This window comes from Chroicocephalus ridibundus, chromosome Z, assembly GCF_963924245.1.
Source record: "Chroicocephalus ridibundus chromosome Z, bChrRid1.1, whole genome shotgun sequence".
Classification (NCBI taxonomy): domain Eukaryota; kingdom Metazoa; phylum Chordata; class Aves; order Charadriiformes; family Laridae; genus Chroicocephalus; species Chroicocephalus ridibundus.
The window spans coordinates 22965858-22992418 of record NC_086316.1 but is presented as its reverse complement, the minus strand read 5'-3'; the positions used below and the strand labels follow the sequence as shown (position 1 = coordinate 22992418).

General features: G+C 40.4%; 1 protein-coding gene across 5 annotated transcripts in view; it reads right to left on the bottom strand.

Moving 5' to 3' along the window:
• Positions 1-26561, bottom strand: part of MCC (MCC regulator of WNT signaling pathway) — a 207173-nt gene that overhangs the window by 37623 nt on the left and 142989 nt on the right. For all 5 annotated transcript variants that reach the window (XM_063321360.1, XM_063321361.1, XM_063321363.1 and 2 more), the window contains 6 exons: positions 25795-25937; positions 18291-18427; positions 15227-15390; positions 10984-11190; positions 687-833; positions 273-362 (listed from right to left, as the gene is read on the bottom strand). In XM_063321360.1, the coding sequence (XP_063177430.1) occupies positions 273-362; positions 687-833; positions 10984-11190; positions 15227-15390; positions 18291-18427; positions 25795-25937 (888 nt within the window). The remainder of the gene's footprint in view (positions 1-272; positions 363-686; positions 834-10983; positions 11191-15226; positions 15391-18290; positions 18428-25794; positions 25938-26561) is intronic.

The following is a 26561-nucleotide window of genomic DNA, read 5'->3' as shown; positions in this document are numbered from 1 at the left end:
CCAGTCTTTTCTTGAAGAACAGTATTTTGGAGGAATTGACTCCAAAATTACCCTCTTCAAGTCACTCAGAGAATGGTTTCTAGCCACCAGCTATTAGAAAATGAGATCTTAACACTGGGTGAAATATTCTCTGTTGAAATGTTTTTCTCAAAATAACTTTTGAAGTATTTTCACAGTTGGCTCATATATTAATTTAGTAAAAAAAACCAATGGTGCTTTCAATGGAACATCCTCAGAAGGTATCATGCATGCACGTAATTATCAGTCCTTACCCCTATGCTGCTGATTTCTGATCCTAAGACAGGTCTATCAGATGATGAAGACTCCGATCTTGTCTTTGACAGCTTCACTCTCTCAGCAATCTGTAAGTCAGAATGCTGCACAGGTTACACAGGAACCCACACTCCACAAAGATCACACAAAATGCATTTGTTCATTAGCTACGCTTGCAAACCTGAAGTAAACTACGTAGCATTGGCACCTGTGTTGTAGCTGAGAGAATAACAATCATTAGCACACAATTCCTCTCTACAGCTCAAGTTCATGGGCCTGCTTAGGACCCCAGAAAACTCTCTGGGGATTCCAGGTATCTCGCAGTTAATCGCAAGCCTGCACAGCAGCTGTGCAAAACGAAACCCGCTTCTCCCAGGTAACGAGAAGCGTTACTGCCAGACACAATAGCTCACCTTGGCTATGGGAATGTCATTGCTACTGCTGCTTGTGCTCAGCTCTCCTGTGCTGGGGTTAATGGGCCGATTGGCAGGAGTGAGACGACTTGGGCTGGATGGGCCTGTTGCCTGCACGCTTTGCAAACGGGTTTGCAGTTCCCGAACCTACAACAAAACATAAGGTTCTGGTTTTTTCCACTTTTATGGTTTAAATAGTTCGGAGATTTTCTCATTGTCTAGCCAAGCCTAATGGCTTCTGGCTCAAGCGTAGAAGTTGTATTTTGTCCTGTGGCGGCCATGAGGTTTTCATGTGGGGAGCAGATGAATGGAGGTTGTTTTAAAGTTCTATCGTCAGTTTTTTAAACCATTTGCAATGTGGAAATATGCAAATGTGATACTGTAGAGTAATTACTCAAAGTTTCAGTTTGTTTTATATAACCCTTTCAGTGCAGCTGTACTATATGCATAGAAATTACTCTCTGGGGTGAAGCTAATGCTCCAGCCCAAGATTATGATGCCTAAACAAACCAAACGAAGATCCTGTTGTTAATGGAAAGCTCCAGTGTTGAAAAAACCCTTGACATAAATATACCATAGGATAACTTTTTTATATTTAAAGGTCAAAGAAATTCAAATGTTAATCATGCTTTCATAACTACAGTTAAGTAAAGCTACCATATAGTGAGCAATGTACAGACAAGAAAATACCAGGAAAGTACCCAGCCAGCAGTCTGCAGAAGCACTCTATAAACATACGCTGCATGGTCCTCAGAACAAATCAGATACTTGCAGAAGTGACGTCAAAAGATTTTCAGGACTAAAAAATGAAAAAATAAATAGTCTGCACAAGCCAAACTATAGCGGAGCTAAGGATTATCATGTTTACCTTGGAATAATTTTTAACAGACAAAGAATAAATGGTCTGCTTAACACAACAATTATGCCACAAGGTAAAGTGACAGGGCTCATTTTTCCCACAGAACCTCAAACAAAGAGCGTGAGATGAGAGAAGGGGTAGGAAACCATCTGAAGGGGAAATTTCCCTGAATATACAGTATTTACTTTTATACGCAAGTTTCTATGCCAATTTTGTTGGAACAGTCCATCTGCAAAACAGGACTGGTGAAATTTTACCAGAAGTCCAGTGAAATAAAAGTTCAGTCCGTTTGATATTCCCCTGTAGCATGAAGTGCAACTCTGACTCCTATTCTCTAGAACAAGGTGGGATTTTATACTAAATATAATACATTTACACAAAGAGCTGATTAAGCAAGCTGAAACCCCGTAGTCAAAAAATATCAACATTAAAGCCTAAGCTTGCTTCAGCTATCGGCCCACCAAGTGCATGGTCAGTGCTTTAGCAATCTCTGCTTGAAGAAGTGTCAGTCAGCAAGTTCTCTGCACAACTTATACGGATGCGGATGCCTTCAACCTACTGCACCGAGGAAAGAGTTCAAACTGGAACTGTTTCCAGTCACCAAAGCAGTATCTTACGCCACCTACGATCCTCTACAGTCTGCTTCTCCTTCCCTATAGGGTACTCGTGCCTCTTCCTCAGTCGTATGCAAACTGAAGGTCAGGTTGCCTGAGGACTTACTGTCAAAATAACAGAATTTTGAGGTATGTGCAAATTACAAAAAAGAAAAAAAAACCCCATGTGTTTTATGTAACAGAGCAGAACAATTTCATGTTACTAATAAAAAGCTGTAAATGGCAACAGTAAGAGCACATAAAAGCTAACTATGCTCCTAACTTCCCAGTTCAGATGTAGAGGAGTGCTACACCTTAAACAAAATGAATCCAAACAACTCCATTGGTCCCTCTGTTAAAAAAAAAAAAAACAAACAAAAAACCCCCAGATAAAGTACACAAAACCTCAAAGCAAATCCCCAATGTTTAAAGTAACTTGCTGCAAAATGGATACTGGTGCTCGCCCCAGAATTATACATCTTAACTGTAATTACATCATGAAGTTAACTGAGCAGAGTGTATAAAGTGCACATTCATAGCGTGTATCTTCTACATATTTGCAGCTGAGGCCTTGTTTGTTCATATAGACATATATAATTTCAACACGGGTATAGCTGCACTAATGCAAACCTTAAGGACAGAAGTGCTCCACTGATGCAAACCAATCGTTTCAGCCTGCTGATGTGCATAAAACTGAAATAAACCATGTATACATGTTTCTGCTTGCAGATATGGAATGCCAGTGCAGATAGGATTTGTACTGTGGCATTAATACTGGGGAAAAAGAATAAAAGCAACCCCAAAACTTCATTAAATCAAAATCACATTTATTACTATTTCTTTTAACCTGAGCTGTTCCAAATTAAATTCCCCAAGTGCTTAAGTTACAGCATTATTTAAAAGCAACCAAATAGGAAAGCCACTAGGGATGTATTCTTCATAAAATCAAATCCCTGCCTCAGTGTCTGACTTAAAAATTGCTAAAATATTCACCTATGCGCAGAAGCTAGGTCTGGAAGACTTCAGTCCAAAAGCAAGTAACATTTTAAATTTAAGGGCAACCAGGAAACAGAGTGTTAAAGCTGCTGAAAATGCTAGGCATTCGTTGACTCCAAAGTTTAAATCCACCTTATGTAAGGACAATATTATATAAGACTGTAATCATATCGTTTTCCTTTAGGCTATGTTTTATTACTGAACAGTGACTACTGGCCGCGATCACAAAGCCAATTATTCTTAAGGATCTGTAAAATAACATTAGCAACAGAAAGAAAAATGAACACAGCTAAGACCATAGCAAGGCAAAGCTTTGCTCAGGAAAGCATTTATAAAAGAAAACTCAGAGCACAGCACAGTTATCAATCTATGCAAGTCATTGCTTTAAAACTGTACCATAGAAGCCACCACAACTTAAAGAAACTGCCTGCTTACTCATGCTTCTTGATGTGTTTACCGATTCAGGCCTTCATTTGAGAAATTACATGCTGAATTAATTGCTATAAATAACTGCACTAACTTTAGCAACGCAGAGTACTGGATGGTAATTCTGAGCAGGATAACAGGGCAAGTTTGTCTGACCTCTAAAATCACCCATCTCACAATTCACACATTCACCAAGCCAGAACCTCATGACTGGGTTGCCCACCCACCCACCAGACTGCCCAGAGACCGCTTAGGTAACTATTTCTGGTCACCAAAACCTCCGCCATAAATAGAGCAGTATGTACCACCTCCTTGGAAAGTACTTTTCCACACTAGTAGTAATTCTACAGGAAAAATAAAGGAAGACCAATGAACAGGAATCAAGAAAAAAGAGCTCAGAGGAGCCAGTTCCTTCTCTGGATCGGTGAATGCATGAGTTATGAAAATAGTTTAAAAAGTACGATTCAAAATTGTCTGACCACCTCTGCTCAATATTTCTAAGAGTCTATACTGTCGTTGTAATATAAATTATTCTGAAGGTTACGTTTATCAGTAGAATGAAGGCAACTGCAGCCCTGCACAAGAGACACAATAAACACTTGGAAATGGGAGAGAGGGGAAGTGCAGATCTTACAGGAAATGGATCGGCCAAATTTGACGGGTGAAGACAAGCAAAGAAAAAAAACCAAAAAGTTCCACTGAAAGACAGGAAAGTGGATTTGTGAGTTGGGGAGGAATAACAAGGAAAGATTTAAAGAAAAGATTTCTTCAGCCCTTGCATCACGCCAGTTTAAAGACGGAAACACCCAGAAGGATACAAAAATTGCCATTAAGTCCTAAACTCTAAATTGAGATGGAAAGTGGCTGACAGGCAGATCTAATTATATGACCAGGGGAAAAAAAAGGAAGAGAGAACAGAGGAAAAAAGGAGAAATTCAGGGAAACATCTGTGAAGCCCACAATTAAAATAAGGAAGGAGCAAAAGATTTTCTAAAGAGCTGGAGGAAGTCCAAAGGACTACAGAAGTAAAGAAGCAGGGGAACCTTGTAAAGAGCAGGAGCAGGGGCCTTAAGTGAGGCACAAGGCAACAGAGCCGTTAAGACTTCAGATCAACGGATAGCCTAGATACCAAGATAAGTCAGGTGCAAAACAGACATTCTCAAGTTATTAATATAAACTGAAATAACTGGAAATTTTATTTATTAATATTTAATGTTTAGCAATATGAAGCGATTGTTTAGCTGCATTTCTAATTTTTTGCTTCGAATGCTGAGAATGGGAGTAGGAAATAGGGAAAAATAAAGCATATTTTCTCATGGGTACCTTAAGAGCTAGATAAAATCATAGCAAGGGTAGAAGAGAACAGGGGCTGACACACTACAGTGACGTTGGATTTATGAAAGACTTCATAAGCGACTAACAGACATCATGGACACGTTTGCAGAAATGCATAGTGGCTTATAGAAAATACTTCAGCAGAATATGCTCATTATCCATAATCATGTATCTAAGAAACATGTTTTTAGTCTTTGTATTTTACACATGCATACTCACAACTGCATGATTTGTTAACATATCCTAAACAAAAAACTACAGCTACAAACTGCCTGTTTTTGTCACTGATTTCCACATCCAAAGGACACCTGCTGCTTTTGTTCCCAAACCAGTTTCAAATAAGGAGTATGCCTGTGATTCTTTTCCTTCTACCCTACTTGTGACCTGTTTCATCATGCAGTATCTTTGAACCCTTCGAGTAATAACATTTTTTTCCCCCAGCATTTTAATACCACTTCAATTTTTTCCCCCTGCTACGCAGAGGAGGAAGATGAAGTACCACAAACCACAGGAAGCGTGTATACCTCCCCCACTTTCTAATTTATTCATGCATACAGCAAATCTGTAGAGGGGAAGATGGAAAATGAAGTATCAGCGTGACAATTCAAGCTGCTCTGAGGGGTGAGGGCCCTTCCCAGCCTAAAGCACCCCTAACCTTTCCATCAGGCGTAGTGGTGATTACGTTCAGCCAGATAATTTTCAGCCCCTCTTAAATTGTTAGCACCAGAGCTAACAAGGTCTGATTTACTACAAGTCGTCTGTTGTGGTTGACTGAGTATGGTAAAGACGTTTTTCCTGGTATTTATAAGGGCAATCTCCTCTGTGAATTCTCTGGAACTGAATGAGGTTAGGCCTGTTACTCAAGAGTTCAAAAGAGACATTTACAGAATCTCTCTCCTCTGCAAAGATGTCTCCTTTCAAGGAACAAGTTAAGAACTCAACTGTCACTAGGAGCGCTACTCCTCTGGCAGATCTGAAAAGCAACCTGCAGTTTGAAAAATTATTTTGAGGAACACAGAAAGGGAACACCACACAAACACAACACGGGAAAACAGGTACTCTGCTAGTGTTTATACCTGCAGCTTTTTTGAGTAGCAGGAGAAGCTACAATGCACTGGGTGATACCAAGCAAGCACCCCACTGCTTTTGACGCCTTTCAGACAAAATCCCACATGCAGTGCTCCACGAGGAAAGATCTGGGTGCTGCACCTCTATAAAGGATGCAAAGCAAGGAAAACCACGGACATGGTAGGACGTGGCATGGGAAGTGAAGGGTGGATTCCCTAAAAGCTCCGAGCACAACTGACATGTTTTGATCCAAGCGAGCACACAGTGGAAACAAACACAAGCGAGGGCAGTAAGCCTATCTCAGGCTTTTTTTCATTTATTTTCAGATTAATCACTGAGCATTTGCATACAAGCCTGGAAACAGACGCAAAGCCCTAGTTCGTTAACAGCTAAGCAGAGATACTGCTGCATAAGCAAATACCATGCAACTGAAGGAGGCGGAGAATGGAAATAGCTTTTGGCTGCTACCTCAGGTTTCTGGTGCGCACCAAGAGACGGGGAGCCAGAACAGTTCAAGGATCGCTTTAAGCTGTGCAAGCTGATAATAATCTCTGAAGGCCCATAACATAATCAGTGTTCTCTGGCAATCTGGAATGATACCTTCTGATCCCAACACAAATGACGCCAAAACAAGGACAGTCAAGCAGCTTGTGCCAGTTTTGTGTCATCTGAGAACAGCGTGGGCTCAGAACGCCTGCGAGGCCAAGGACCTGACTCCTGCTGTGGTTTGGGTAGGTTTCAATGCCTCGCAAGAAGAAGGTATTTTGGGACAGCCCTCATGCTAAAAAATGAAATTTCTTGGAATGGGGGCAATCTGGCAGCTGGAGGGATCATGCATTAAAATGGCACTTTTCTACTCCTCTGCACACTATGTTTTCATGAAGGTCTTAAGTTGAACATAGGTAAAATATTAAGTCTGGTTTTGTTCTGGTCAGTTTGGTGAATTAAGTTGAGTTTGGAGCAGATACAGAACAATCCTCCTAACTACAACTGAACAAGTTGACGTATGGCTTATGCAGAGAACACACTTCACAGACTTCCAGAGACGGAACCGCCTTTTCACCTTAGACTTAGTCCTTCAGAACAGCCTCAGGGAACCCTGAATGCTGCCTGCACCCACTGCTTCTGATGACAAAGGGCTGCTTGGGACTGTGCTGAGGCACTGCTCATCCGGCAACTTTATGGGCAGTAACTAAAAACCCCACAACTTCTACTTTGCAGTTGTGATGGAGTTGATATGCTGTACCAGTGCTGCTCATCCCACTCCCCCGGAGAATATAAGAGATTTTGTGTAAGAACACAAATATTACTTTTTCTACTACCATTTAAGCCTGTTACTACATATAGAAGCTGTAAATAGTGCTGACCTGATTACAACCTTATTCTCATGTAATAAAAATATTAATCCCATGAACTGGTACAGAAGTTCCCCAACATCTTATCTGTATTACTGACTTCAGGATTACGGTCAGCTGTGTGTAAGCAGTTTCTAGGGCATTGACTGGCCCAGGTTTAAATAAATTTTATTTTTAATATGGCAATATAATACAGAGGTAAAATAAACCTCTGCGTTATGAAATTAGCTGCTACACTGCAGGCACCCTACAGAAATAAGTGATTACCTCATTTACTAATGACTCGTGAGAAACAAACTCCATATGTAGGTTGTTCCTTAGCTACTGTTCTAGAAGGCGGCTCGATCTGTTAACTGAGCACAATAAATACCTAATTAAATTAAATCTCCAACAAGCCTGAGAAAAATGTATTGAAAGCACTCTGCTTGATTACAGACATTGGTCTAACGTAACAGACCTATTGATCTGGTCGACTTCAAGCTTATTCACTTCACCCAATTTAATTTGAGAAGAACAATAACTAAATTTTGGTTGGATCTCCTTTCCCACTCTCCAGGGAAATAATCTGAAGTGACTCTGAGTTCAGGTGGCATACAGAAAATATTTAATAGGTCAAAGAAAACATTTATTTTGTTACAACTATGGACGCAAAGTTACATTAAAAATGCAAATACGTTTCCACTGCAACAATTACATAGTGCTGCTGACAGGGTCATACACCGTGAACAAACTTCTCTGGCGGGGGCAATAAACCAGTTGTTCTGCAAGTTCAGGATGATATTAAAAACCATATTTCAATAAAGTACTGTATAGGTGCAAGCTAAATGAAAACAACTGAAAAAAAATCCCCAACCTGCCAGCTGAATATAGAGGCTGCTTGATTTTGTGATGCTTTGTGTCAATGCCACATTAACCCTCCATCTACTGGGCAAGACATCTACCCCATCTGTCTACGAAGAATTTCCATAATCAAAGAAGAATTAACATTTTAAATGGCTTGCTGTATACGAAAGACAGCTCCCAGTCTCTACAGAGCACTTCAAGACTTGCCCTGTCCGGGGTCACTGGTCTGAACACAGTTCGGGTCAGTAATGCCCCGCTGCTGCTGTCACCCGACAGTTGCTCTAGCCACTTGCAGGAAACAAGCCGATGACCTCAATTCTGTTTCCACCCGAGATGCTTCCATAACAGAGAGACAACAGGAGCACATGCAGCATCCCTGCTAACAGTTCCAACAGGACCGGCCAGCAACTACTAGATCATCGTGTTTAACATGCTATCCTTTCAGTCCCAAGCCCTGCCTATACTAAGGAAATTGTGAAATATTCAATAACATAGCCAGTACTTGGGTGGCTCCACAAACACTGGGTTCACTGGGGATTCCAACAGACTGACCAAGTCAGCCAGTATCCGCACGCACAGAACTAAACAGCATTTTCCTCATCATCTAACCCAGCCCTTTGCTACTGCTGTCAGACAGACAAAACGTAACAGTTTGGTGCAGAGATACGAACGCTAGCTCTAGAATTAATGCAGCTGTATTAACTGCACCAATTTAAAGTACATTTTTTTGATTTCCTTTAGACACAATCCTAATGTAACGATCCTGGTTTTAATAGGTATCCCTGCATGGTCATACATTGATTATACAAACATATCTTTAATACTTTACTTCTTAAGTACTTTACTACTTAAACTACTACTTCAATACTTTAATACTTAAAGCTCCATTTTCAAAGCAATTAGTCTTACTCCTTACTGTTTCTTTAGAACCACAATCCTCTTGTCTGTTAGACACATCATAGTCTAATTTCTGGCCTAATATAGCCAGATGTGGCTTATATTGCTCTGCTCTTGCTCCAGTTTTGTCCCTGAGTCTGAAAAGACATTAGCTCCCATTCTTACTTGCTTTCTCCAGCACTTGTAAGGAGAAATCAAATTCAGATTTTGCTTTGCCAAGTTGAACAGGACACTCTCTTTAAGTCACTTCTCCATGTAAGCTGCCCATTCCTCTGACCATCTTCTACACCTTTTTTTTGCCAATTTAAAATGAACCTCTTCAAGCATAAGAGATAAGAACTACATATAACATTCCAGATCAGATCTCACCACTCTTCCATTAGTCTTTCCAACGTCTACTGGAAATACCTTCTCTGAATTTGCCACCATGCATCAACGGCTCAGCCACACTGATGCCTGAAGATACAAACACCAATTCCTTCCCCTTTTCTGTTTTTCAACTGAGGAGCTTCTGGCTGTCAGCACAAATTCTTTTTACCAGTCTTTTCAGCACCTTAACTTGCACTCCATACTTCTCAAAATTTATTTATTTTCTCACTTACTTCTTTCTTACTTCTCAAAATTTATTTCTATTAATTCTGTCCTCAAGGTCACCTGTTTTTCCCTTGTTTGATATCCCAGTATCGATCTGTATCTTCTGTAGTGTCAATATCTGCATTTATGTAAGCAAGTTTCACAAGCACATGCCTCCATTCTCTGCCTGCTTCCCGTGCTCCAATCCTACAATAACTCACCAGGTACATAAATGCTGCCTCTGTAGCTCAAGGTGTAGTACTGCCTCTGTTTGAAAAGAAGCATCACTATAAAACCAATCCACAACCTTCAGGACTGAAAATGACTTACACTTAACGGTATATAATTTTACAAAGGAACAGGTGAAGTGGTCTTGTTTTTATATGATAGCAGATGACTATTCTTCCCTCATCACACATACCTTTTTTCAGTGTTAAGAGAGGCTAGAGAATTTGCCAAGGCAATTTGTGGCTCAACATCTGAAGACTGGAAGTCTCACAAACGCAGCGTCATGCTAAAATGATACAGTCACTACAGAACAACGTTGTTTTAGAAACACAGCATTTGCATAAAAAGTCAATCTGCTCCTAGGAGGTAAAGAGCAACACTTCCAATAATTTTACCAAGATGCGGTGGTCCAAATTGTCGCTCAAATTGAACACAAACTTGAAACTGCCTGTTTTAGAAACAAAATTATTTCATATCTAGCCAAAACTCTGCAGATTTAACAGGGACAACGTTCACACATTTTAAAAGTAACAGAGACTGAGATCACATTCTCTTGGATTTTTCATCTTTTCTGTGAACAAGTTTCCAGTTTTTTGTTTTGCTTTGTTTTGTTTTTTTACTTTGGACTCCACACAAAGCACGAGGCCTTTATCTGACCTTGCAGCACCACAAAATGTAGACAGGGAAGCAGGACATGGCTGGGACTACTCATTGTTCAGTTTTGAGAATTATTACCCACTGACAGGAGTCCTGCTCTTTTTCTTTCTCCTAATCACAAATTGAATTACCATCAAAAACAAAGAAATATTTGTTGTTTACAGGAAAAATAAAAAAGCCTCACAGGAAAATTCACTAAATGAACATCTGCTTTCTCTATAGACAAGTTACGTATGCTTCCTTGGAGATGAATATCAGGTTTTCTGTTAAGACATGATTTCTGACGTGAGGTGGTTGTACACCTTGGCTGTTCATCACAGTTTTGTCCTAGTTCTGTAACTTGTATAGCTCAACTTTAAAAACAAAGAGCCCCTGAGCCAGTACAGGAAGTGAGATTAAAGAAAAGCCTATTCTGGTGACAAAATTACACAGGCTAGAAGCCACCATCATCTACGCGGCAGCCTTACCCTTCTACGCAGTCTGTCCCTTTCTTCACGAATAGCGTTCATGGTGGCCTTGGTCCTGTTCAGCTCCTCCTCTTTGCTACACAGCATGGCCGTGAGGCTCTCATTCTCTTCCCGCAAGCCAGCGAGCTCCTTTTCCCATCGAGACCTCTCTTCAGATAGATTTGGATAAAGGTCACGTCCCAGAACACCCTCAATCTCTTCCACGGTCTGCAAAAATACAGTCATCAAAAACCAGAAAGAAGCAGAGAAAGGTGACTGAACAAGACTAATGGTACACAGGACAGAAGCCTGCAACAGGCAACTATATATACTTATATGCACATACCCAGCCCCACTACACCATTAGTTTGCTTCTTTTGCTTGGTAAGTAGTATCAAAAAATATTATTGCTTATTTTGTTCGATAGTTTGACCATTTTATTAAAATATCTCATACTGACCAACACCAAAGCAGATGGATGTTTTATATGCAAATAAAACATATGTTACCCGTGAGTGACATAATGAAAAGTTGGTTATTTATTGTTATCAATACATTAATCTTAAAGAACAAATCATGGCTACAGCAAGATTCCTTAGCGAGGAGGAAAATACAAAAGGAAAAAAACCCAATTTTTAACACCTACTTCAAGATGCCTCTATGGAAGAAGCAGGCACAAAACTTTTAACTTTTGTCAGGTTCAGTTTATCCTTTTAAATCCTATTTCATGTCTCTCTCTCACAAAACTGCAATATGTTTAGAGTCATAAATATAAAACTCCACTGAGAGTATATGCACTATAATTCTTCTTACATATTTGGTAGTAAGCCTAAATTACTCTTCTAAAAGAGCGACGCTTTGCAACATCTCTGTAAGATGAAAGAAGCCTTATATTAGTTTCACTTGGACCTATACGTCTCAAACTATGACAAGGTAAGTTATTTCAACACAACATGAGGATGAGTTCAAGTTCTGAACAAGCATAGGGCGGTTAATCTCACAATGTGAAGAAAAGCTCTGTAATGGCAGGAGCATTCTCACTTGAGGATGCCAGCTTTATTTTAAACTGTGCCTCTTGGTTGCTGTCTTCTCCTCTGTCTTCTCCCCTCAAAACTCCTCTCCTCTTTCACACAGTTCCCCTGCTGTTCCCTCACCCCTCTAATGCCAAGTTCTGCTGCTGCCTCCTTCCTCCTTATTCCCCATGTTCCTAGTGTTGCTATTTTTCCAACAGCTTCCTTTCCCAACCCTCTTCTCCTCCTCAGAGTGCTACCGTGTGTGATAAGCCTGGAGCAACACTGAAAGAGGAAGGACCGTCACGAGGACACAGCAGCTGTGGCTTAACACCACAGAGGTATCTTCAGACAGAGAGGCTGGTTCTCCAGAGCCCATTGCTACCATCTGCCCACACAAGTACAAAGTTCAGGCAGTGAACAGCAGCATCAGCATGGGTCTGACTCTCGTACTTAGGCCCACCCTACAGTCCTTAACAAAGCAGAGGGACCTCTGTGCTTGCTTCTACGCTCTTTCATTTTGACATGATCAAAAACATTTGGCTGACTAAACTACTAATGCAATCCTCCGGTTTGACAACCAACATGCTACCATCCTCCATGGTAAATAAAACATAAATATTGTACATGGATATATCTGTTTAAACTACTGGGTTGTTTTATTTTTCTTCAGAGCAGTATCACAGAGCAGTTTTATCCAGCATGCTGCTGTACAGCAGATAAATTCAGGTACAATTTCACGCATTATAGCATTGAATTACAATGTAATGTTTGGAGCACAGGGCAGGATGTCCTGTCGTGGTAATTCCAGTCTTGTCCCTGACACTGCCATCAGTACTCTGCCTTAGTGTTGTGTTACAGACATGGTATCAGATTAAATCAGCAAGTATCAGGTTTAAAAAAAGCAAAAAGCAGCACTTTTTCACAAGGCGTAACTCAAGAGTAGAATTTATTCCTACCAGAATTTACGGAGGCCAAAAATTTAGTTATGTTAAAAAACACATTAGATACGAACGTGGAAGAAAATTTCCGCCCATGATTATTAAACACAAAGACATAATCTCTGGCTCTCCTAAACCCACCTTGCTGGAAGCATCTCTGAAGGAAGGAGAAGGACACACTATGTGTGTCCTTTTTGATGCAGTTTTTCCATTGGCATCTGACACTAGACAGATGGACTTTGGTCCAATCCGGTGCAGCTGTTCTCATGTTCTAAACAGTTCAAGTTTGTAAATATTTACATCTTTTTTTAATCCATAGAGTTTTAGTGGTAGGTGTCTGTTACTGATAGTTATTTACTCTTCAAAATATACGAAGCATTAACCAGCCTACTCTGTGGAAATTTTCTTAAACAAAGGGTAGTTTTGTAACTGTTCAGTTTATCAGACAATCTGATAAACCTCATTTCAAGGTCTTTTTGTTCTTTGTGGGACAAAACCAATTGAGCTAGCCAGTGTCACATGATTTGTACAACGAAGCAAAAAATAAATTTACCAGCAGCAGCATTACAAGAAACCCAGTGAATGTAATCATCAAAGCAGAAGGATTCAAAATGTTTAAATGCATTAGTTCACTGCTGAAGAAAAAAGTCAACAGTCAAAGTAGAAGACAGTCAGAATGTTTCAGGTTTCCATTCATGATTACACCTGTTTTAAAAACCTCCCAGTTCTCTGTCTGAGGAAGCAGGAAAGGAGAAATGACCTGCAGCCGCGGGTGGAATTGTGGAGAGGGGCTCTACGTGTAGGTTTTGCTATATTAAACACATTGGTGACAAACTTCCCTAGCACATCATCAGAGCTTGTCAGAGAGATTCCTGTCTTCCTGAAAAGTTAATAACCTTTGCATGCTTTCACTTGTCAAACACAAACAATCCCAGGCTCTACAGCACAGGCAGTGGGGAAAAGCCTTCCCCAAAAATGGCTATGCATGTAGAGATCACATGAAAATAAAAGGCCTGCATTTTGGACCAGGAAGAAGCTGCTGACAGCTACTTATCATTACAAAAGTTTGACTGTAGTTAATTTGAATTAACAGTAAATAATGGGGTTAAAATAAAAAGCCTGCGAATTAAGCTTATGGCAGCTATTCTGACATTTTATTGAATCCATCTCCTGCAGAATTTTTCATCTGATCTTACTTCAGAGACCTGTGTGGACCTCACACAGACCAATCTCTACCTGTTTTCCAGGACCCATAATCTGTCTTGGTGAACACTGACTTCTGAGAGCACTTAACCCTGAAACTCCAGATAATACTGGGTAACATTCAAAGTATTGATCCTAATCCTCCAAGACACTCAAATAAACTGCCTTAAGAAGGTTCCCAAGAGTCCCAGAAGTCGGTCTGTCTCTATCAAGTCTATCAAATATACCCATGTTCTTCAAACTACTACTCAACGTTAATTTCTTTGTAGGCAATTATATTCCTCAGGCACCACCAGGGACAGAGGGAACCTTTCCCAGCAGTATGCCAAAGGGCTGTCTAAGCCATCTAGAATGGTCACAGAGCGCTCCACTTAAGAGAAAAATGTCAATATATTTGTTCTTACATAAATAAGTCACTGACACCTTTCCATCTGACACAAAGAACTTGCTCAGCGCTTCCCCAATACAGTGAGACACTCTACAGTTCCCTTGCTTTCAGGTTCTGAATCGCAATCCCTTCATTACATGTGCTGTCAGGCATCCCTCCTCTTCTTCTCTTACACGCACAGTAAAACCAAGACATACAAGTATCAGTTGAACTATTTGTTCCTGTGTCTGGCTTGTCTCATTAGAATTAACATACCACACACGATTTGTGTTAAATACTAGCTTCATGTTTTAAGACAGCAAAGTCACAACTTGCACACAGTTTATGGCATCTTACCTTCAAATTTCAGCGAGTTATTACATATTGTGTTTTCGGTTACTGGTCAATGACTAGCTGTGTGACCAAGTGATAACTTGTTTGCAAGATAACCTTCAGAAAGTAAATTAACTGCTGAGTGTCCCCGTTTCTCTTATCTCCGAAATAAGCATAAGACAAATAGATTTCTGATGTGAGATTGAAGGTCTATTAGTAGCTCCTCCTGCTCCTTGGAGAATTCAGTGTAAAACAGGGGTACTACTGCTTACCCAGCACACGCTGTGAGCTGGTGTTGATTTCTGTGAAGTACTTTGACACTTTTGGAAGTAAAGCGCTATTACTACAGAATGCGATCAGGTGTCTCAGGCAATGTACGTGCTGCATTTAGAGCCTAAGGTTGCCGTTACCTTAATGGCTAAATCACAATGTTCACTGGCGGTAGTGAGTTGTTCAATATGTCTATCCACTTCTGCCACTGATAAACTGCAGCTGCTTTTCTTCCTCCCGCAGACAACATTTTCCAGACCTGTCAGCACTCTTTGCAGTTCTGAATTCAAGTCACTACAGTTATCTAAAAGAAAGCAAAGCAAAACAAAACAAATATCGCAACAATTAGTGACTCAGTGCAAAAACAAACTCTAACCCAGGAAGCGCCTGCTGCAGAACAGCTAGGACTGATATTGTTCTAGGAATGTCCTTGCAATCCCTCACTTTTTCCTCACCAACTGATAGGCTTGAATACCACAACGACATTAACTGAAATCACGAGTTACCTCCCATCTGACAAATAACACTCCCTCTACTTATCTGTAGTGTTTATTCTTTCTTCAAAAACCTCTCTTTTCTAAAGGTCAACATTTTAAGACACCATGTGCTCACATGCTATGCTATTTCTTTTTTCTTTTTCTTTTTGCCATTCAGGGCCTATTATCCTGATTTTATTACCCTCAAAGCTTTTCTTCCCTGTAAATTCAACATTTGCTTTCTGCTAGGTACATTCATTGACATTATGACTTGACATTTTTCAGAGGAATTTTTGTGGTTGTACTTAGGTACTGCCTGATTTTAAAAACCCTGGTGTTCACAGAAATGATCCCTACTCACTATCTGAGAGCCTATATTTCATTTTTATAGCTATTTCTTCTTCAAATCCAACTGAAGAATATTCAGGGATCATAACAGCACACCTTGCTGTTTGTTATGTTCCGTACTACAACCCTATTAGCAGCATACATAACACCGCTGTTTTAATTATAAAATGCAACAGAGAATCACTTTGGTTTGTCTTTAGGCAAAGCTCTTCTAGTGCCTTGGGCACGGCCACCGCATCCTCCGTTTCTGTGAGAACAAGTGGGTCTCAGTACCTTGGTAGCTCACTTCATAAATTGTTTTTGGTTCTCTTATGCTCACATCTGGCAACAGACAGTGGCAGTTCCTAAGACAGACACGTGGTAGAATTCACCCTTGTGCCATCATGGATGTCCTAGTTAGTTCTTCTGGCCTACTAGTTAAGAGTTTGCAATAACTACCAGCAGTAGAGCACACAAGGGGTGCACTATGAGACAGCAGTGCACCAGCAGTTCCTACACCTTACTGAGAACAGCAGCACGCACTCTTGCTGGAGGGTTTTATTTCTACACTACTGCTGCAAGTGTTTCACCATGGTCAAGAGTTCCCTAGGAGTCTCATAGCTGTGGTTCTTATAGGGGACTAAAGCAGCGTGGCATTGAACTGCGTCTGAAATTTAACAGACATGAGACACCAGATTATTGTAGACTGCCTTGAAATCTCGCTGTACAAGAAAAGACAACACCAAAGCCCTACCCCCAAAACAAATGCTGAAAAGTAAATTACTTTGATTTTTTTTTTTTTTGTAAAAATACGGGGAAAGAAAAGGAAAGAAAACTAAAGGAAACAAAAGTCCTCACATTAGAATCTGTTCAAGCAGAAACTTAATAATAACCATTAACTTTTGAAAGTAAAAACATTCATTTTTTAAGAATATAAAAACCTCTACTAAAATATCTTGACCCCATACAGTATTTTGCTAAGTATACTTTGAATTCTGTATGTCAGACACTTTGTGATTACATTATTATTGATATTGTTCTATCAATGTTTCTAGAAATTAAAGACACTGAAATATAAAAGTGCCATGGCAGGTCCTGCATTTATAAACAAATACAGATCCAGAGCTGATGTATTCATTTCAATTTAAGAAATCATGCAGAATACCTCTTTTATATAGTTGCTTACAATATCAATATGTTTTCTATATTATTAAATTCCACTTGAGGGCAATGAATACTATGCCCAAAAGTTAGCCTACTCTTAGGTCCATCCCTCTAACAGGCACTGTATTGGAAAAAAGAGCAAAAAGTTCTCAATAAGGAAGTGCACTGCTCCAAACAAGGGGAAACTGTTTCAGTACAGTTTCTTATCTCTGGAAGCAAATATTGCATGTTGCATTAAAACCATCAAAGCCTCAGGTAGAGTTAATAGCTTAATATTTAAGGATCACAAGTTCTGCAACAGGGCTTATGACTGCTGTTTCAATGATTTCCTAAAGCACTGCTCGTGTACAATACCACTCACAGAAGTTCCCACGCACCCAGCTAGTTTACCTAGGGAAGAAAATGAAAACAAATTATTTGGTTTTAAATATAAATCAAGAAAAATAATATTCTGAAGAGGATTCTGAAAATTAGTCATAGTGAGGATTACACCAGGTTCCTGCTAGTCTATACCTATGGTGCTCAGCAATTGTGCCCAAACACTTAAGGATTATCATCCTGAAGGCCTAGTATCTCCTGATGCTTATATTGCAAACTTTATGGAGTAATTACTCCATACTTGGATGTTCTTCAAACGTAATTGTGCTTGGATGACAGATGAAATTCTGAAGGGAAGATGCTTGCCCTCTTAGTTCTTAGCCAGAAAAAGATTAGTTACAGACTGTAACTGGAGTTGCTTCCTCCTTGCACTGCATTTGAACGGCTTGCGTCAGATTTATCCTTGTCTAAATCCATTTCAGTAAGCTATCCCTTTAAAATGGCTCTCAATTTTCAAAGAGTGCAGACATCCTTTATAATTAGGCTGTAAAAGAACTGGACAGACAGCTCCCTTCCCCATGCTTTTCCGCCTAACTTTTACTCTGTTTGCAACTCTTTTATAGAGACTACTTTACAGGCACATTTAAGGTACGTGAATAGCTTTTTCCCCACTCTTTCCCAAAAGTCATGAGCTCTCCTGAAACAATCCTTCCATTTGAGACTCCACAGCTATCCTACATCATGGCACAGAGGTTACTTCACATGTAAGGTTATAGTCATGGAGAAGGTCAGCATTTGTTGCAATTATCGCAGCCTAGATTCATTAATTTCCTCACCAACCATTTGGATTTGCGTTTCAAAGGCTATGATGCCCTTCTGCAGTGAGAAGGCATCATGTCTACTAAGCAGCATAACTCACCCATGTCGGCAGTGACCATGGTGGACTGATTCTCTGGTACCGAAACAGAATTCTGGTCCATGCTGCGTGAGTCTTCATTAACCTCATGCTGGCTTTGGCTGAGCTCTGACCGCAGCTCTGAGTACTCATCTTCCTCCCTGGGAGAAAGAGCAAAGGCAGAAATAAAATCCTCCAAAGAAATACATGTCTCTCTGACACTTATTTCAGACCTATAAGCCGAGGCACAGGACACAATCCATGCAAGTATAAGTGCTTTGTCCAGCCAGTAAAGAAGATTTTATACCCTTTACCACAAAGCAACTGTGCTATGCCCATAACACCCACTTGCAGAAGCCAGTGCCAGGTTTCCACTTCTTTATTCCCAATTTCATTATTATTCCCAATTTCATTATTATTCCAGACCCTGTACAAGGAAACAATGGGTGGAATGGAGCGCAAGCAAGGATGTGCGCAAGAAGGACATTCACTGCAAGAACTCCCCAGCTGACAATTCTTAATCAGCACAGTGGCTTTTGATCCCAAAGTGGATTATCAGTAACCAATTTTGGTCTCTTTCTCAGTTCGAGGATGCTATCACCTTATGTGCAAAGCAAGTGTGCACATGCACGTACCCACATGTGCGTATCAAAATGCTCCTGGGGACAGGCAGGCTTTTCATTTTCCCTTCCCAAAAGGAAGAGAACAGATAAGTGAATACAGCACTGAACTGCTGGAGTTAGTGGAAAATAAAAAGCCTCGATTACCTAGGTTTTAACTTATTTGTCAAGCTGGTTCTGCTAAAATAATTTGGGACACAGAATACTTTAGCTAAAGCTAATGAGCTTAAAAAAATCAGGGCTTCTCCCTCCTGCCTCCACACGAAGAGTTCAAAGCACTGGGAAAGAAGATAAGTAAATGAATAATAGCTTTGCCTGAGAACATTTGTAAACATTTTTTTCTTTTGATCCACTTGCTGATTCGACTCAGAATTATTTTCTTTACTTCCATAGTAACTGTTTTGACATTAAAGTCTATATTTTAAACATGAGAAAAACACCAGTTTATCCAGGTGCAGAGCCCCCCTGATAAGTAAGCGAACAGACATCATGTCATTACACACTAAATCAGATACAGAGATTCATTTTGCTGCAGATTCAGCAGAAAAGTGTGAGAATGGAACTGTCTGGATTTGGAAACAATCAGAAATAGTAAAGAGCTATCTGGGGATCTGCGTCTGGGAGGGGCACCTGTAATGTTAAGTCTGCTGTGCGTATGTTACACGGTGATGAGTGTTTCTTGCAGAAATATTGCAGGATTTAGCCTGGAGGAGTGTCTGGATTTGCCAGGCAAAATAGAGAGAAGATGGCCCATATGTACAGGGAACAATGACAGAAGTAAAGCCTGCTTTCAAAGTAGCAGAGGTGACAATTTATGAGCCAGGCCAACTCAAAAAAGGAATTTCAGTTTGCTTGCCAAGCAGGGTTTCCCAAGGTACTGTGATGTAATTTCTACAGGAACTATTATGCTCTTCTACCTCTTAACATTTGCTTCAGCGCAAAGAAAGTCTGACTTTATCAGAAGCACTTAATGACTATTATTAAACAAAAATGCAGGACAGCTGGTTAAAACTGAGATTTAATCAAAGAAAGGTCTTTAAGGTACCATGCCATACATGTTTAAGAAAGTGTGAGAACTAAATCATGAATAGCAGGAATTAAAACAGTGTAGTGAAGACACAAGCATGAGTTAATGTTCCATGAACTTGTTTATTATTAGCCACAGCGCAAGCCAGTAGTAATTAGCTTTAGACAAAAACAATTACCAAGCACTCAGTTGCATTTTTTTGATCTGAAGGTCATTCATTTTTTCATTTATGAAACAATTAGCCCTACTTTTTTAAAACCTGAATTACCTCTACAATTGGACAAAAATTGATCATAAAACAATGCCACACACAATCATTTCCCACCACTCTTCTTTTGTCTCTTGTTGCATAGATTTTCTGTTTCAAATCCAACACGGCTTCATCTAGCTAGCACTGGTGCTCTTACTGTTCAGTTTAAGGACCCTCAGTATTTTGGGGTAGTGGAAAAGTATGTCAGGTGGCAGAACTCACGCCCTTCTGACGGCTCAAGCCAGAAGTCAGTTTCTGAATGAACTAATGCTTCTAAGACCTGACCAGAAAGATCAGAAATCCATTTCTGGTAAAGCAACAGCAAGGTCAATTGGTCTCTCCACCACCAGTCTCACAGGGGTCAGACTGAGGGCTAAAAACGCAAGGGGGAATTCAAGGGGAGCGATGTACCACAAATACAAATTCTGCCTTTAAAACTCAAGTTGGCAGTACCAGATGACGCTCTTTGATACCCCTTTCCCCAAAACAGGAGAAGAGTCCTCCAGTGGCACTGGAAATGCAAGGTGCTCAACAGCCAACGGTGACGAGCCACTGAGCTCCTGCCACACCACCCAGAAGGTGGAGGCATTACAACGCCCTTGTTGCTGCCACCATCTAAGGCCTGGCTGGAGAAGGCAGGTATTTGTTCTCCTACAGGCCCTGGTGGTTCCCAGTTCCTGGACCGTCATGTGGAGGCAACTGAGATCAGATCAAGCTGTTCTAAACAGAGTGGCCTGGGATCAATGTTTGTCCCAGTTTCAGCTGGGATAGAGTTAGCTTCCTAGTAGCTGCTGTATTTTGGATTTAGTACGAGAATAATGTTGATAACGCATATTGTTTTAGTTGTTGCTAAGTAACACTTACATTAAATCAAGGACTTTTTCAGCTTCCCGTAGAAGTTGAGAGGGAACACAGACAGGACAAACTGGCCAAAGCAATATTCCATATGACAGACATCATGCTCAGTGTATAAATGAGGGTTGGCCAGGGGGCAGGAATCCACAGGTGTTGCTCAGGACAGGCTGGGCAATTGATCGATTGAGTGAGAGTGACTTGTGTTGCATCACTTTATTTGGTATATTCTTTTACCATTTTTTTTTTCTCTTCCATTACTGTTCCGTTTTTATATCATGAGGTCTTGTTCCCCCTCCTTTTTCTCCCCCTTCTCCCTGCCCTACTGGGGGAAGACAGTGGGGAGAGTGCGAATGGCTGTGTGGTCCTAGTTGCTGGCTGGGGTTTAAACCATGACAATGTTGCACCAAACAAGTGTGTTTTACAGATAGGTCTGCACTTATTGCTTTACTTATGTTCGGGTGCAACCAAGGATCACAACTGCTGCACAGACACTGAGAAGAACTTGATCAAATAGTGCGCAAAACAGCACACTATCAGCATCCTTTCACGCCACTGACGAGTTCTGCCGGGACACTGGCGAGTGCACATTCTCTTCGCAGCTGCAAACAATGCACTGTTTCACAACTTAGGTGCCAGCAGTTTTTCAACAATCACTTTACTTGAACAAGTATTTTCAAAGCATTCTAAGACCATCAGATAGAGAATACTACAGGTGCATGTGTGCGACTGCTCCCTGTGTATACACACTTGAGGTCCCTCTGAACCAGTTCTCTTGTGAACAAATAGAGACACACTTGAGACAACATGGGAACTAATCACTGAAGGCAGGTGGGGCAGGGCACTGTATGCTGAAGCCAACACTATCACACCCACACTGCCATGTGAACTGAATCCAAGCAGCTTCCACCCAGCACATATTTAGAAGCTAGAATCATAACTCCAGATCCTTGTGTAAATATGACTATACGTACCATGTGTTATTTCTTGTCATGCTGTAGTCTATTCTCTCTCCGTCTTCCTCATTAACTCCAACACAACCTACTTTCTGAATATATTTCAGATTAAAAGCTGTAACTCTGAGCAAATGGTTTTACAGCAACGGGTTACAACCTTCTTGACAACTGTTTCAAATAATCCTTCGCAGACCCCAATGTTCAATGGAGTATATTTCTGTTTGGTATTGGCAATAATAATAATTGCTTATTATTTTTAGAGTTGCACAGATGTACCCAGACAGCCACTGGTTTAGAACTGAAAGCAATTTGATCTCTTCCTTTTTCCTTTTGCTGAACCTCAATTTGACATCTAAGAAAGACCATCAGTTGGTAGGCTGAAGCTGTTTCCAAACAACCAAGTTACAGATGGTTTTGCCAGCCAAAGACATGGTTAAGAAAAAAAGACCTGAGTTTGAATGAATTTAAGGCAATAGGAAAAGCTTTCAAGTCAAGAATATTCACTTTCAGTGTAGACATAATTCCTTTTTAGTACGCTACTGTGTAATTTGTAAATCCTTTCTGTGCTTCAGAGTTATCAGGTGTTCAAGTATTTACAATATGCCTACAATTGGGAGATTGGCTTTGCTGTCTTGTAAATTGGACGCACTTGGAGTGGAAATGGGAGTAGGCATACACCTTGTCAAAGGACAGAGAACCTTTGCAAGGCAAAAAATTTGTCTACAAATTGAAACAGCAGAAGTGGGGGTAATACTGCCACCAGCATCCATTTGACACTCTAACAGGAACCCCAAGCTAGGACCGCTCACTTCTAGAGTGAAAGGTGTTCACTGTAAAAGCAGCAGACAAAATGTGCTCTGCACAGTCATCACAGGCTCTTCTGCCCAACAGGCTTGCAGGGATTGACAAAAGCCTATGACTTGAGTTTTACAATGAACTTAAGCAAAACACCAGCCACCTCCTGCCACTCTCTCCCTAATAATGTAGACAAGAACAGTGAGACACTGTCACACAATTAAAATTTTCCAAGAAAAAACAGAACCAAGGTTTATGTCTCCAGACTGCTCAAATAAAAAATAAAAATAAAAAAAAAGCATCCTCATCCTAGTAGACCACTTCTTTAGTGTCTCTGTGCTCCCAAATTGCCACCTTTCTAGCTGGTAGTGGGTAAATTCTGCATTGCCACACATGAAGAACTAGGCAAGCAAGAGGCTTGTCCACTTGCACAGTATGAGTATAGGCAACTCTCTTTTTAGCCTTACTATCAAATCAGTTACAGCTGTATTTCAGCTTTTTTTTCTTTCCTTTTTTTTTTTTTTTTTTTTTTTTTTTTTTTTTTTTTTTGGTGAGGTTGGGCTTCCAAACCAGCTGGGCTGTCCAGAGCAGCAGCAGGGAGATAAGACAACTGCAGATGAATGTTGGCTTGCTCCCACAACCATGGTGACCTAATTTTCCTTAGGGAATATTGGAAGAACATAGTGCAAGAGCAGCAGCTAACTTCATGTGGCCACACACATGGAACTTGTTGTACCCAAGAAATGGCTAGCAAACCTAGAACAATCCTGGAAACTTCTAAAAATACTCCCGTAAGATTACCGTTACTAAGATCAGCACATCAGATATACCTGGGAATAGGCAGAGGCACTAACAATACGACTCAAGCCCTCTAGAGCTGGCATTACTAAACCACATGAGCAAAAGCCATTACACTTCAAGCTGTGTAAAACCCCTGACATTGCAAGGGACAAAAAAAACACAACAAAACAAAAAACATCAAAAGACAAAGAGAGAAAAATTCTTGGTATGGAGAATATTAACTAGCTTATACAGCCTGCCAATGCTCCTCAAACTGTTGCAATACCTTATTTCAGATTGAAACACTCTTTCTGCTTACTTTCTGCCCTACTTTCTGAGGGTACTCCTCACATTGAAACAAAGAGCTACAAATTTGAAGATAACACAGCTTAAGGAGGATAGTCAAATACTCTCCGTGAAATTCTGGTTTCTTCTAATTGTTTCCAGAATATTTTTGGGTTCTGGAGGGAACGACAAAGAATGTCATAAAGCAGCAGTACGTCAAGCTACATGTTAGTTTATTGTTACTGCCTAAAAACAACACACGAACATACTGAACAATCTCTGTGTCAGCACTGGGGAAACATTTATGTGTTATGCAGTTAATGGAAACTCAAGAAAACTGTTTCCAGAAAGACAGTTGTGACAGGAAGAGTAAAGCCTCCACTCAGTATTACTTGCAGGTAATCAAGAGTCAAATCAAAACTGAAATCCCTTCTGAGTTCTGGTTTAGAGGAATGTGTAAACGCCGCAGTTCTAGCAGGGCCGTGCTCCCAGAACCCTGCCTTCTCAGGACTGTTCTGCTCCAGCTCCGGGGCTCGTGGAGTGCTTTGAGTCACACCTGTCCCAGCAAGGACAGCAAGTACACTGCCCTTGCTCTGCCCGATGAACGGCTCCTCAGGAGTGACGCAAGCCGATCCCAGAGCAGATTTAGCAGGAAGTATCAGTTTTCCTTCTTTCAGTTGTCTTTACAAACCCTATGGAATCCCTCCAATTCTACCTCTGCTTGACATTTTTAGGAGAAATATTACGCCTCTATTCCCCAGGCACCAAATTATAAGCCTGATGAAGATAACAAGCTATTCTAATCATTAGAGGAAATAAAAAATCCACTAACTTAATAAACATTTTTGTTCTTACTAAGTAAAAACAGAGGAGGCATCCTAGCTCTCTGAGCAGGACGAGCTCTTATATGGTAAGACCAAACAGGTAGGGCATGACAGTGGTGTGGCGTCTGTTGCAGCAGCGTTGTTCTGATGCCTTCAAAAGCCTGCACGCCCCCAAAAGGGGCAGCAGAACTGCACTCTTCCCAAGAAGCAGCAGGCACTTCATCAAGCTCAGTTCTTATGCCTCACTTTCCTGTGCGTGCCACAGCTGACCCGTTTATGGGCATGGCTAAACATTCACACTATCCACCCGATTCCAGTATTTTGTAAATGAACACCAAAAGCTTGCCACAAGGACTCCAAACAAACAACTTTTATGGATTCTATGTAATATTTTTCTTAAATGTCATAGAGTTCTTCTGCCACTCAAGAAAAAAAAAAAAAAAAAAAAAATCAATGCAGCTCTCATGCTTCTCAGATTTTGCTTTTCAACCAGTCTTTTCAATTGGTAGAGCTTTACCACAGAGGAGGGTGGGATGGACAGCCAGTATCATGCTGAAAGGAAAGGTGACTTGAAACAAGACTAACGGGAAGTCTGTCTGCAGAGGTATCGAGCATGAATGAACAAGGGAGCCACAGGGATTTTTTTCAAAGAAGGACTAACAGTTTAGAAAATACTTACCTGAAAAATCTCACCATGATCATCGATAGTTATGATCATCTCAGAGTTGGCAGTATTTATTTTCTTAAATAACATTAACACAATGTGATATGATCACTGCTTTTATAGTGGTATATACGCGTGATGATACTTTCTCTTATTTGTGCATATCAATATTTTCATGACAGGTTAAGTGAGCAGTTGTAACAACACTAAAGGAATATTTAGATGGTACAGTGCAGTTCTTTGCAGGGCTCATTAGTCTTTGCAAAGTGTGATTTTGCCATAGAGAATGTAGCACTTTTGAGCTTCAGGATGATACTCTGCAGAACACGTACTTTAATTACGGGCAGCTACTCAGTACCAGTCCTAATAAGCCTAACTACCTTAAAGTCATCATCAAATCATATTTAGAGTATAATTCACACCATGTTTTGCACCATTCTTACATTGGCCCAGAATTTCCAGGAAGCTGCTGTACCTTATTGTTGTTCCCTGTAGTCGATCGATTTTCTTATTTAATTCAGCAATGATACTGTGCAGCTCTGTAATTCGTTCCTCATAGCGTAGCGTTGTTCGCTCCTGCACGTCTTCATGCTCTCTCATTAGGTGGGATTGTTCACACTAAAGCAGAGAAAATAGGAACAGAAAGGGTCGTATGAATAACTGCACAGAGAGCAGTTTCAAGGCAAAAGCACACACCATTACTCGTTTTCTTACTCATCAAACCAACACTGCCTTAGCAAGAGAAAAGACAGATGCAAAATACTGACAGGTATGCAAAGATATGTAATTACAGGATTTTAGGAACTGAAAGCCTGTGCAGTTCCCTTTATACTATTTTTTTTTTCTAAAGGGTGAAAGTAGCCCTTCCTGCTTGAACAAAAAACGCCATTTGCAACTCAAAATAGCTATAAATACCACACCTTTGAAGCTGTGAGATTCATGATGCTTCATGAATCTCCGAAGATCTTCCAAACGTGGTCTGAATTAAAACAAGTCCTAAGGCAGAAACCACCCTATTATAAAGAAAAGTAACCAGACTTTGAGGTTATGACTTCTTGTCTAGTATGAGTATTTGTTTTTATCAGCCTTTAAAGATAACACAGCATATTTTTTATTATTTTAATTCTCTACAATAAAATGCTTATTATTTGAACAATTAAAAGGCTACCTGGCTGCTTGTTTTTTCATACGTATCACAAAATCCTCCTGTTTCTTTCCAATATAATTTTAAATCCAGCGTCT